General features: G+C 43.1%; 1 protein-coding gene across 5 annotated transcripts in view; it reads left to right on the top strand.

Moving 5' to 3' along the window:
* LOC308475067 (uncharacterized protein) overlaps nt 1-13,977 on the top strand; it is a 29,276-nt gene that overhangs the window by 3,518 nt on the left and 11,781 nt on the right. Inside the window, exons 1-5 of one of the 5 annotated variants that reach the window (XM_081001861.1) lie at nt 4,451-4,542; nt 5,546-6,053; nt 6,250-6,343; nt 6,617-6,699; nt 7,593-7,719. In XM_081001861.1, the coding sequence (XP_080857987.1) occupies nt 5,637-6,053; nt 6,250-6,343; nt 6,617-6,699; nt 7,593-7,719 (721 nt within the window). In that variant the 5' untranslated portion in view covers nt 4,451-4,542; nt 5,546-5,636. Of the gene's footprint in view, nt 1-4,450; nt 4,543-4,648; nt 6,054-6,249; nt 6,344-6,430; nt 6,515-6,578; nt 6,700-7,592; nt 7,720-13,977 lie in introns of those variants that run through there. The other 4 variants (XM_081001862.1, XM_081001860.1, XM_081001863.1 and 1 more) reach the window with 4 other exon arrangements.

Below are 13,977 nucleotides of genomic sequence, written 5' to 3'. Positions count from 1 at the left end.
ATTTTACAGGACTGGTTATCTTCTGGGAAAGCTGCAAAACGGAAATAATATTTTGTCTACAGGGTGTTCAGCTAAAGGAGACAATAGAATTTTCTATTGAAGAAAGGAAGGGACTGAACGCAAGTTTTTGTTCCTGAATAACAATAATCCCTGCAGAGTTACTAAACTTCTGAATTAGAACGTTTCAGCAGCGGAACAAGAGGAAATTGGACTACAACTTGGAAAGAACAATGGGGGGAGTTTTATTAAAGATTTGAAGTTAAATGTCTTAAAAAATAATTATAAAAAGAAAAAGCCAGCAAGGAGTTGGGGGAAATAGGTGATTTATGGACTTTAAGAATTCCAGGCAGATAACATGGTTTGGTGGTCAGGGGGAAATTAAACCGGGGACAGGGGGGGGAGAACTAAAATCCAAAGGCTTGTCAACTTTTTTTTTTCTGAACTGGCTCTTTTTCACCTATTATACTTTTTATTTCTTATTTCTTATATTTCTATTGTGTGGGGTGTCCTTATTTTTTTAAAAAAAAGGGAAATTGTGGAATGAAAATGGGGTGGGCCCTGGGGAGAGAACTTTTGTTTTTTATTAAGGGTATTGATGAGGAGTGTATAAATTTTAAATTCGAATAATGGTTTAAACAAATTAAGTTTTAATTAGAACTGAGAGCTTGTGGAGCCAACAATATGAAAGGGGAATATGGTAGGGGTGGGGGAAGGGGGGAGTCCCGGAAAGTGGATCTATGAAAATAAGGCTTTGAATGTATTTTAATCTTTACTTTCTGTATCTTTGAAAATCTTAATAAATATCATTTAAAAAAAAAAAAAAAAAAAGACTTTGCTGCTCGTCTTCATATACCTGATCGACTGTAATGAGGGAGAGATCCTCAAATGGAGTCTGCTCTTCGTCTTCCATGCTAGGGGAGAGGACCTCAAAGCGATTGTGTGTTTCTAAACAATCAGAGCGAACCCTGGGCCTCCTACTTCTTTGAGTCACGTTTCTCCATATATCTGGCTCCTGTGTTGGTGAACTATCCTCCTTCTCAGGGGAGTCCCCTGTCTCCTCCTTGGTGGAGACGGTGTGCTCTGTTGCTTCCAAGAAGAGCTCCAGCTCTCTAATTCTTTGGAGCGTAGCTACACATTCCTCCAGTTGCTGGACTTTGTCTTCTAAGAGGGCAATCAACATGCAATTGCTGCAGGTAAAGCTGCCTGCAACCTTTGGCAAGATGGCAAACATTGCGCAGGAACCGCAGGCGACTGCAGCTGTTCCCTCCCCCTCCATCTTGAGAACGTGTCGTTGGGGGTGGCTACAGCGGTCCTCCATCATAAAAAGCGTGAAGACAGGACAAATAACTCCCCCCACAAAAAAACCTAGGTCTCCCCCAACAAACGTTTGAGACTAGCTCCCCTAAATCTAAAAGATGGATCAAACTGCCACTGCTCTGCAAACTCTGATAAGCTCCTCCCACAGCTAATCACCTGCCTCAACAGAAACCCTGCCCCCTCTGACCTTTGCACAGGGAGAGCAGCTAATCAGCCACAAAGAAAAACACACAGAGATAGGTGGTAGATAGGTGAGGCTGCTGATCCCTTATTTTCGAGGCTCCTGATCCCTTATTTTCAAATCTGAAAGTTGACAGCTATGGACTCACCAGATCCCAGGAGGGGGCTGCGATTTGGCACTTGCAGGAGGGACACCAAAGCAGGAAAGGACTGGGGAGGGAGGGGCCTTGGCTCTGGAGGACCAGCCCCCTCTTGCTTCCTGTCCTCTCTAGGAAGGCAGCTCACTTCCCTTTAACCCTTGCCAAGCCGAGTCCTCCCTCGCTCAGCCCTCTCTCAGATTTTTATCATTTTTTATGCATTTAGGGGGGCAGCTGCCCCCCCCCCCGGCTACGCCCATGCCCAGATATCCTTTTGGGGGTGAGGCTCTTGGCCAGAAACCAGAGGAAGAGCCTGCAGGGAAAAGGGCTTTGCAGGAGGCAAGGAAGCTCCTCCTAGAATTCAGGAGTGGAGAGATAGGAGGGGATCCCAGGGTCATCTAGTCCAGCCCGAAGCAAGAGGGGGCCGGGTCTAGTTCCCTAAACAGGCAGCCCTGTTTAGGGAAGCTTTTAATGTTTAATAGGTTATTGTATTTTAGTGTTTTATTGGAAGCCGCCCAGAGTGGCTGGGGAAACCCAGCCAGATGGGCAGGGTATAAATAATGATAATAATCATATAATAATAATTTATTATTTGTACCCCGCCCATCTGGCTGGGTTTCCCCAGCCACTCTGGGAGGCTTCCATAGAAACCAAAAATACACTAAAATATCACAGATTAAAAACTTCCCTGAACAGGGCTGCCTTAAGATGTCTTCTGAATGTCGGGTAGTTATTTATCGCTTTGACATCTGATGGGAGGGCGTTCCACAGGGTGGGCGCCACTACCGAGAAGGCCCTCTGCCTGGTTCCCTGTAGCTTTGCTTCTCGCAATGAGGGAACCACCAGAAGGCCCTCGGCGCTGGACCTCAGCGTCCGGGCAGAACGATGGGGGTGGAGACGCTCCTTCAGGTATACTGGGCCGACGCCATTTAGGGCTTTAAAGGTAAACACCAGCACTTTGAATTGTGCTTGGAAACGTACTGGGAGCCAATGTAGGTCTTTCAAGACCGGTGTTATGTGGTCTCGGCGGCTGCCCCCAGTCACCAGTCTAGCTGCCGCATTCTGGATTAGTTGCAGTTTCCGGGTCAACTTCAAAGGTAGCCCCACGCAGAGCGCATTGCAGTAGTCCAAGAGGGAGATAACCAGAGCATGCACCACTCTGGCGAGACAGTCTGCGGGCAGGTAGGGTCTCAGCCTGCGTACCAGGTGGAGTTGGTAGACAGCTGCCCTGGATACAGAATTGACCTGCGCCTCCATGGACAGCTGTGAGTCCAAAATGACTCCCAGGCTGCGCACCTGGTCCTTCAGGGGTACAGTTACCCTATTCAGGACCAGGGAGTCCTCCACACCAGCCCGCCCCCTGTCCCCCCAAAACAGTACTTCTGTCTTGTCAGGATTCAACCTCAATCTGTTAGCCGCCATCCATTCTCCAACGCATCCAGGCACTCACACAGGACCTTCACTGCCTTCACTGAATTTATTATTATTATTATTATTATTATTATTATTATTATTATTATTATTACAACCCCCAGCAATGCAGGAATCTCAGCTAAAGCATCCATGGCAGATGGCCGTCCGATCTGTGCTTAGAAACCTCCAAGGAAGGAGAGTCCACCACCTCCCAAGGGAGACCTTTCCCCTGCCAAACTGCTCTTAGATGTCCCTCAAGGCAGCGGGTCCTGAGTTCCAGCACTGCTGAAATAATCACACTCAGCACTCGGCCAGAAACAATTACAATGTGAAAAACTTTATAAGAATAATTCAAAACATCAAAACTAACAAACTTAAGTCTCTGAAAGTCCTTAAATCAATCACGGTGGCAGACTTTACCCGGCAGAGAACAAGTTGAGCACTGTTCCAGAGTACTTTTCATTCTTATGTAATTATATCTATTTGAAAAAAGATTGGTTAATGAAGAAATGACATAGCTTTATAATTTCGAGTGTTGAACTAATTGGCTGATGAAGAATTCAATGAAACAGTAGTTGTTATCTGGAAACACACTGTTCATCAGAGTTCAGAGTTGGACTTGAGAACTGGACATTTGCTCATTATACAAAGTTTCACGAAGACAGGAGTGCCTGGCGTACTCTGGTCCATGGGGTCACGAAGAGTCGGACACGACTAAACGACTAAACAACAACAACAAACAACAACAAAGTTTCACAGCTTCTTCTCCACCGGGGAAAGTCTGTCACCATGATTCATTTATGGACTTTCAGAAATTTTCAGAGACTTCAGTTTGTTATTTTTGATGTTTTGAATTATTCCTATAAAGTTTTTCACATTGTAATTGTTTTTGGCCATTGTGTTGCTTTTGATATAGCTGACTCATATTTTGCAACACAGAAATAATTGCACTGGCTACCAAGGAGGTACCAAGCGAAGTTCAAAATAAATCATATTCTCATCATGAATAACCAAAACTTTCTTATGCATGTTCCTATGCAAACATACAATAGTATGCAATTTCCCCTTCCAGAAATGCTTACTTGCTAATTCAATGGACTAAAAAAGGATGGTGGTTGTTATTATTTTTTACATTGATATACCACCCTTCATCAAGAGCTCTCAGGGACGTTTAAAACATAGAACATATTAAAAGTAGACAAATGATGCATCACCTCAAATTCTTAAAGGGAGGGAGATGCTCAGAGTCCAACCAAAAGTCCCCCCCCCCGAAATCCATAAAAAATAATAAGAATCTGAGGTTCTGCCAAGCGAGAGAGGGCTGAGCTGGAGGGACTCGGCTTTGCAAGGGTTAAAGGGAAGTGAGCTGCCTTCCTAGAGAGGCCAGGAAGCAAGGGGGCGAGGTCCTCCAGAGCCAAGGCCCCTCCCTCCCCAGTCCTTTCCTGCTTCGGTGTCTCTCCTGCAAGGGCTGCCTCGCTGTCCCTCCTGGGATCTGGTGAGTCTCCTCTCTCTCTGGGATCTGGTGGGGGTCCCAGGGCTGCAGCAGGGGAGGGGGCTGGGGGGACCCCAAGTCAGGGAGGAGAGGGTCCTGCCAGGGAGGGGCCAGGTCTGCCACGCTCTCCTTCCTGCAGATCAGAGGATCCCAAACTCATTTGACCCTCCGCCCCCCCCTTTCAGAAAAGATCTCCCTTCTTTAAACAAAGGAGTCCCTGGGACTTTAACTCTCTGTGACATCGCTCAGCCTCATTGCACAACAGAGGGAACATCTGCAAATGGTTTTCCAAAGCTGGAGGAAGAGGTGGACACTAGCCCCCCCCCCCCAAAAAAAAAACGGGCAGGAAGGAAGGAAAAGTAGGAAAGAGAGGCCAGGAATAAAGAGAGGGATCCCAGCCCATAGTCTGGCTGCTGCATTGCAAAACAGTTTGTGTTAAGCTATCTAATAGAATAATAAAAAAATCAAGGGAGATGTCTTTGGCCCCGCCCACCTGGCCCTCAGGGGGTTGGCCAGATACATTCCTGGCCCTCAGAAGAGAGAAAAAGAGACCTCACCCCACGAATCTGTCTGGACAGCGGCAGAGATTGCAGAAAAGGAGACAGAAGCAGGGAGTGGAGGTGGGGTGAGGGTGGGGGGAGCAACTCCAGAGGACCCCCAGGTCAGGACCCCCACTAGAGAAAAGCATCCATTTATCAAAAGATACAAATGACTCCCTTGTCATTCGGTTCTGGCTTCATGCATTGACTGGAAGGATGGAGAAACCAGGATGATTAATCTGACAGAAATCCCTTCCGTTGCCTCCACATTCTGCACTGTTTGAAGGCTAGAGACTTATTTCTTCTCCTCTTCCTCCTCCTCTTTCTTTTCAAAAAGATATCTCATGGTCTGGGATGCGGTGCACTTCAGCCCTGGTTCCCAGCAAGACTCATCCATGCTTGCTCAGGGAACCATTTCCCCCCCTGTCCTACAAATTCTGTAACAGAACAATGTATTTGCTTCGTAGGATTTGCTAGAGCTTCTCATTTAGACGGACAGAACTTGGCAGAAGACCAAAGGGTTCCTTCTGATCTCTCAGAGGCTTCCTGAGAGCCCAGATGGATGAGCGAGACTCAGCTGGCCCTGAAGCAGGAAGAGGCCATGCCAACCAAACTGGGAGCAGTGGGGGGTTCTGGGAAAACTCTGTGCAGAAGATCCATGGTGAGGTGGACACCCTCCGCTCAGAGGTGCAGAGCCAGCAGTTGAGGCAGTTCTGCTGCCAGGAGGCCAAAGGACCCCGAGAGGTTTGCAGCCGACTCCACCACCTTGACCATCAGTGGCTGAAGCCAGAAAGGCACACAAAAGCTGAGATGCTGGACCTGGTGATCTTGGAGCAGTTCCTGGCTGTTCTTCCACCGGAGATGGAGAGCTGGGTGAGGGACTGTGGAGCGGAGACCAGTTCCCAGGCGGTGGCCTTGGCCGAAGGTTTCCTCCTGAGTCAGGCAGAGGAGAGAAAGCAGGAACAGAGTAAACAGGTGAGAGAGACTTTCCTCTGGATACTCCCAAGGGGCTCCAAACAGGACAGAGAACATCCCATAATGGTCTGCTGATGGCCCATCCTTTTTCTGGGAAAGCATCCATGGAATGAGATCTCGTACCCTTCAAGTCTTTGCCATTCTCTTTCTAGTATTTCTCCCCATTCTCTGTTTTGAATCCTTGTTTCTTTCTCAGGGAAAGGATCTCTTTGCAGAAATGGACCTGGATTCCTGTGAGGCAGAGAGGCCTCCGTTGGACACCAGAGAGAGGCCACTGGGTAAGGAGGAAGGTGGTTTTTCTCCGTTTGGTCTCGTTCTGTTGGTTTTCCAATTCATCTGAGGGTTCTTTTCATCTTGTTTTGGGGGGAGACGGTTGGGAAGAAGGGTCCAGAGGAGGGGAGATGTATTTCTGCACAAACAAACATATGAAATGGGCACAAACCTCCAAATACTCTCAGTAGGTAAGTCTTTCTCAAAGGCCCATCTGTAGTTAGAGATGCCCTGTTTCACCTGTGAGAGAAGCAGGCACTCTGGGCCTCCCCCTTACCTTTTTTCTCTTGCAGGTGACAGAATGATGCCGGCAAGACCTCCTGATCCGCCTTTTCATGGGGGCAGAAGGGAAGCAGCGGCTGTGGAACCAGATCAGGTCAGGGGAAGCTGCCTTGTGGGGACAGAGGCCGAGGGATGGAGCAATGTCATGGACTGGTTGGGCACAGAGGAATGGTGGGAGGAAGCAGCCGGGGAACCAGGAAGGGAAGATGGCTGAGAGCCGAAGGAGTGGAGGTGGAGGAAGGATGAACGGTCAGAGGGAGAAGAGGGAGAAGCCTGGGAAGAGGAGGTGTCAGAAGCTGAAGGGGAAACAGGGCTTAGTGAGCTGGGAGACTCTGTGGCAGAAAGCAGTGCAGAATCAGAGGCAGAAGAGGAAGGAGGCAAGTGGGAGAGGAAGGTCGAGAGGCTGAGGTGAGTCAGGAGAAGGAGGAGCCACCGGTGGCTCCCTCTCCTTTTGCCAGAAGCCGCCCTCCCTGCTTGTCTCTCAGAGTCAGGAGATGAAAATAGGCTTATTTTAATTGTCTATTGATCACTGAATGCTAAAATTGTTTTCTAAGCAGTTGACAAACAAGAACAAACAGTGGCCTAGATTCACCAAACCAGCCCTATCGGATGAAAAATGGGGCCTGCCCCCCATTCCTCCCCCTCTCCATGCCGCCCTGAACCCCTTGAATTTGGCTCTAGGGCATTGGGAGGGAACCTTCCTGGAACAGCTCACTAGGAGAGGAGAAAGTGGATCCTTCCATCAGGCAAACTGGAATGCTTGCGTAGGCAGAATGACTTGGAAAACACAAGGCGGAGTAACACCTATTTGCAGGAAGACAAATACCCATAATTAAAATGCAGAATAAAATAAGCACCCATAATTAAAATGTGCTGCAAAACAATCCTATTGAAACAACGGAATTTACAGGAAGGAAACAACATAGCATTCTGGAGCAGATCATATTTCTGCTGTCTCAGAGGAGGACATTTCCCTTTTTTTTTTAGGGTCCAGTGTGCTTTGAAGATGTTGCTGTTCGTTTCACGGACGAGGAGTGGGCGTTGCTGGATCCTGACCAGAGAGCTCTGCATAAGGATGTCATGGAGGAGAATCGTGGGATCGTGGCCTCTCTTGGTAAGGCTCCCTGTGCGATCGTCATATCTGCCTGGAAATTCAAAAAATACCTCTATGTGACCAACGTCATATATTTTCAGAGAGCTCAACAGCGCCCCCTGCAACACCTGGGAACCTAACACCCCCACAATGAACAGTAAATTACAGTTTTCTCTTTGAACAATCTTCCCCAGATTATTCCTTTTTCTACCACGATTGGGCTGGTCTAAACTGCCCAGGCCATCTTCAATGTCAGCTTCAGAATTGTTGGGAAAGATAAGTAGCTTCAGGTTTTCTGTTTTTGCTCCTGTCAGTCTTGGGTTGACCAAAGAGACAACTGACATTGGAGATGGAGGGGATGCCATGACTGGGCCAAACAAAATTCATCCCAGAGAAGAGCTAGACTTATTGAATTTCAGGTAGAAGTAGCAGTGGTGATGATGATGATGATACAGTGGTACCTCGGTTTACAAACTTTCCGGAACAGGACTGTTCTTAAATCGAGGTACCACTGTAGTAATAATAATATTTTTTGTTTATACCCTGCCCATCTGGCTGCGTTCCCCCAGCCACTCTGGGCGGCTTCCAACACACATATAAAAATGAAACATAAATAATAATAATCTGATCCCATATATAAAGAACTTTAACTTTAAAATGAACAACTTCTACTAGTGGCCAAAATTGTGGAAACCTTTTGTGAAAAGTGTATTTCTGAGGTTTGATGGCTCATAACACCACTTTTGTGTGGAGTAATACCATAAAATTATATAGCAATGGAAAGATAATTTAATGAAGAATGTAATGCAATGAATTTTATGAAGAAGTATTTATTAGAACAGCAGTCATAAAGAAAAAATGTGAAACCTTTGGTAACCATTGGTAACCTTTAGCTTTAAGTACGGCCTTACAACGCCTTCCCATGAAGTGAACCAAGTTTTTAGTTCTGAAGCTGTAATAATGCCAAACCAAGACTGAATTATTGTCTCTGTTAATTGGGCTTTATTGCTGAGTTGCTTCTGAATAACAAGTTTCTTTAGTCGGCTCCAAAGATTTCTGATTGGGTTAAAGTGTGGGCTATTCAGTATGGACTAAAGTGTGGGCTATTCAGGTTGCCATCAGTATGCTGATGACACCCAACTCTATCTGTTGATGGATGGCCATCCTGACTCGGCCCCAGACACACTGACCAGGTGTTTGGAAGCTGTGGCTGGATGGTTACGTGGGAGCCGGTTGATGCTAAATCCTTTGAAGACAGAGGTCCTGTGGCTGGGACGGGACGATATGGGATTGGGGGGGGCAACTCCCATCTCTTGTGGGGGTGTAATTAGTGCCAGCACCGTCCGTTAAGAGTTTGGGTATAATCTTCGACACCTCCCTTTCTATGGAGGCGCAGATTGCAGCTATAACAAAGGCGGCATTTTTCCATCTCCGCCAAGCTAAGCAGTTGGCTCTTTACCTCTCTCTTTTTTCTTTTTTTTTATAAATAATTTTTATTAAGGTTTTAAACAACAAAGAAAAAGAAAAAAAAACATACGCAATACATATAACAACAACACACACAAAAAATAACACAAAATTCAACAATTAAAAAAACCCAAAAAACATAACAATTAAAAACAATATCTCTTTTCCATTTCCATTTTTAAGTTACTTATTTTCTAGACTTCCTCATACCTCCCTCTTTTGTATTCCAGTCCCAGTTATTTGTCCAGCAGTTTCTTTTCCACTTTTTTAATCCCAATCTTTAGTTTGATAAAATATTAAAATATATAACTTCAACTTCTTTAAACCTAATCCTTGGTCTTAATATCATATACCGTTAAAATTTTCCCTCTTAATATCAAATTTCCATTTTTTTAAACATCTTTAATCTTAATCTTTAATCTTAGTCTATCATTAACTTTAACCTGTCCAGCTGGAAACCACTTATTTTCAATCCAACATCACTCTAACATTCCTTAATTTTGCAGTGTTTCTGAAGATAGTCTTTGAATTTCTTCCAATCTTCCTCCATCGACTCTTCTCCCTGGTCATGGATTCTACCAGTCATTTCCGCCAATTCCATATATATATATATTTTTTTATATAAGATATTTATTGCAATTTTTTTTAAGAAACACCAAACATATAAGTTACCATCACCATATAACATACAATAATATAGAATAAAGTTAAAGTAAAGAAAAGATAAAAAAGAAGAAAAAAGATACAGATTAAAGTAAATGTTGTTCACAAGTCATAGTTTCATATTCTTCAGACTTCCTCACATCTCCCTTCCCTGCGTTCTCAATCTTATCGTTACATGCAGCAATTTATTACCTTACTTCCATTCTTGTTATATAAATCTCCAATAGTGTTACTTCAAATTACGTCCTTTTCATTTATTTTCATATGTCTTACAATAAGATTACTGCTGCCATGTTTCTTTCAATCGTGCATTCTCCTAGCATTCATACAACTTATAATGTTTTTGTAGATAGTCCTTAAATTTTTTCCAGTCCTCTTCCACCATCTCTTCTCCCAGGTCTCGAATACTGCCGGTCATTTCAGCCAACTCCATGTATTCTATCAGTTGCATCTGCCATTCTTCCAGTGTGGGTAAATCTTGGGTCTTCCAATACTTTGCGATGAGTATTCTTGCTGCTGTTGTTGCATACATAAAAAAAGTTTTATCTTTCTTTAACACCCCTTGGCCCACAATGCCCAGAAGGAAGGCCTCTGGTTTCTTAAGGAAGGTATACTTAAGTACCTTTTTTAACTCATTGTAAATCATTTCCCAGAAGGCCTTGATCCTTGGGCACGTCCACCAGAGGTGAAAGAATGTTCCTTCAGTTTCCTTACATTTCCAACATTTATTGTCAGGCAAATGATATATTTTTGCTAGCTTGACTGGGGTCATGTACCACCTGTATATCATTTTCATAATATTTTCTTTCAAGGCATTACATGCCGTGAACCTCACACCGGTGGTCCATAACTTTTCCCAGTCGTCAAACATAATGTTATACCCAATATCCTGTGCCCATTTTATCATAGCTGATTTGACAGTTTCATCCTGCGTATTCCATTTCAACAGCAAGTTATACATTTTTGAGAGTACCTTAGTTTTTGGTTCTAACAGTTCAGTTTCTAATTTCGATTTTTCCACCTGGAAACCTATTTTCTTGTCTAGCTTAAAGACCTCTCTAATCTGAGCGTAGTGTAACCAATTTTGCACTTTCTCCTTTAATTTCTCAAAACTCTGCAATCTCCAAGCGACTTCTTCCTTCTCTAGTATTTCCCAATATTTCGGCCAATTGGCCTCCATGTTGAGTCTTTTCGGGGCCTTGGCTTCCATAGGTGACAGCCACCTTGGGGTCTTATTTTCTAATAAATCATTGTATTTTACCCAGACATTAAACACGGCCTTCCTGACAATATGGCTCTTGAAAGCCTTATGAATTTTTACCTTGTCGTACCACAAGTATGCATGCCATCCAAAGGCATTATTAAACCCTTCCAGATCCAGGACGTCAGTGTTCTCTAGAAGTAACCAATCTTTCATCCAGCAGAAAGCCGCAGCTTCGTAGTATAACCTTAAGTCCGGCAGGGCAAACCCCCCTCTTTCCTTTGCATCCGTTAAGATTTTAAATTTTATTCGGGGCTTTTTGCCCTGCCAGACAAATTTGGAAATATCTCTCTGCCACTTTGTAAAACATTCCACTCTGTCCACAATCTGTAGGGTCTGAAACAAAAACAGCATTCTTGGCAATACGATTTCCGCCAATTCCATATAGTCCATAAGTTTCATCTGCCATTTCCCCAGCGTGGGAAGTTCTTGTGTCTTCCAATACTTTACGATGAGTATTCTTGCTGCTGTTGTTGCATACATAAAGAAAGTTCTATCCTTCTTTACCACCATTTGGCCGACTATGCCCAAGAGGAAGGCCTCTGGTTTCTTAGGGAAGGTATACTTAAATACCTTTTTTAATTCATTATATATCATTTCCCAGAAAGCCTTAATCTTTGGGCACGTCCACCAAAGGTGAAAAAATGTACCTTCAGTTTCTTTACATTTCCAATATTTGTTATCGGGCAAGTGATAGATTTTTGCAAGCTTGACTGGGGTTATGTACCACCTGTATATCATTTTCATAATATTCTCTCTTAAGACATTACATGCCGTAAATTTCATACCTGTGGTCCATAACTGTTCCCAGTCAGCAAACATAATGTTATGTCCAACATCTTGTGCCCATTTAATCATAGCCGATTTTACCGTTTCATCCTGAGTATTCCATTTCAGCAGCAAGTTATACATTCTTGACAAATTCTTAGTTTTGGGTTCTAACAATTCTCTTTCTAATTTGGATCTTTCCACCTGGAAGCCAATTTTCCTGTCCAATTTAAATACCTCCATTATCTGATAATAATGAAGCCAGTCTCGCACTTTGTTTTTTAGTTTTTCAAAACTCTGCAATTTCAGTCTATCTCCGTCTTGTTCCAAAATTTCCCAATATTTCGGCCATTTGACCTCCATATTGACCTTTTTCAAGGCTTTCGCTTCCATTGGTGACAGCCACCTTGGGGTTTTATTTTCTAACAAGTCCTTATATCTTAACCAAACATTAAATAGCGCTTTCCTGACAGTGTGGTTTCTAAATGCTTTATGTGCTTTGACCTTATCATACCATAGATATGCATGCCATCCAAATACATTATTGAAACCTTCCAAGTCCAAAATGTCAGTGTTTTCAAGAAGTAGCCGTTCTTTCAACCAGCAAAAGGCTGCTGATTCATAATAAAGTTTGAGGTCTGGCAGGGCAAATCCACCTCTTTCCTTTGCATCTGTTAGTATTTTAAATTTTATTCTAGGCTTCTTGCCCTGCCAGACAAATTTAGAAATATCTTTCTGCCACCTCTTGAAACAATCCATTTTGTCCACAATCTGCAAAGTTTGGAACAAAAACAACATTCTAGGCAATACATTCATTTTTATCGCAGCAATATGGCCCAGCAGTGAAAGCTTCAAATTTGACCAAATTTCTAAGTCTTTTTTCACTTCAGACCAGCATTTTTCATAGTTATCTTTAAATAAGTTCCCATTTTTTGCTGTCATGTTAATCCCCAAATATTTAACTTTCTTAACCACTGTTAAACCTGTCTCATTCTGAAACCTCTCTCTTTCAATTGGTGTTAAATTTTTCTCTAAAACCTTGGTTTTTAACTTATTCAATTTAAATCCTACCACTTGACCAAATTCTTGAATCAGTTCTAAAACCCTTTTAGTACTAGATTCTGGCTCCTGTAACGTCAATACTAAATCATCTGCAAATGCTCTCAGTTTGTACTGTTTAGTTCCGACCTGTATACCTTTGACCGACTGGTCCCTTCTAATCATATTCAGCAAAACCTCCAGGACCGAAATAAAAAGAAGTGGGGAAATTGGGCAACCTTGTCGTGTCCCTTTTTCAATTTTAAGTTCTTCCGTCACAACATTATTTACAATTAGTTTAGCCTTTTGTTCTGAATAAATTGCACTTATACCATTCTCAAAACCTTGGCCTACCCCCATACCCTGTAGATTCTTCTTCATAAAATTCCAAGAAATGTTGTCAAAGGCTTTCTCCGCGTCTACAAATATCAACACTGCTTTAGTGTTTATATTCACTTCTAATTTTTCCAAGATATCAATTATATTCCTCAAATTGTCAGACAAATGTCTTCCTGGGAGAAAGCCCGCTTGGTCTTTGTGAATCTCTTCCATCAACACTTTTTTAAATCTCTTCGCCAAAATATCTGCAAAAATTTTGTAATCCACATTTAGTAATGATATAGGGCGGTAGTTCTTAAGTTGTGTCTTTTCAGTCTCTGTTTTTGGTACAAGTGTAATATATGCTTCTTTCCACGACTCTGGTGCTCTCTTCCCCTCCATTATTTCATTGCAGACCTCTTTCAATGGTTGAATTAACCATTCTTTTAAAGATCTGTAGTATCTAGAGGTCAAGCCATCTGGTCCTGGAGATTTACCCAGTTGCATGTTTTGAATGGCACCTTCTATTTCCTGTTCAGTTATTCTGTCATTCAAAATTAGTCTATTTTCTTGAGATATTTTTTGTAATCCATTTGTCTTCAAAAATTGGTCTAAATCTGTTTCTTTCAATGGCCCTTGAGTATATAATCGTTTAAAGTACCTCTGGAAACAACTTCTGATCTCTGCTGGGTTCTGTATATTTCTTCCTTCCACTTCTAAATTCGTAATCGTATTTAATCTTTGTCTCTTTTTCATTTGCCATG

The sequence above is a fragment of the Podarcis pityusensis genome, assembly GCF_964106645.2.
Source record: "Podarcis pityusensis genome assembly, chromosome: 4".
Classification (NCBI taxonomy): Eukaryota; Metazoa; Chordata; class Lepidosauria; order Squamata; family Lacertidae; genus Podarcis; species Podarcis pityusensis.
The sequence above is the reverse complement of the archived record's forward strand: the minus strand, read 5'-3'. Positions and strand labels throughout refer to the sequence as shown.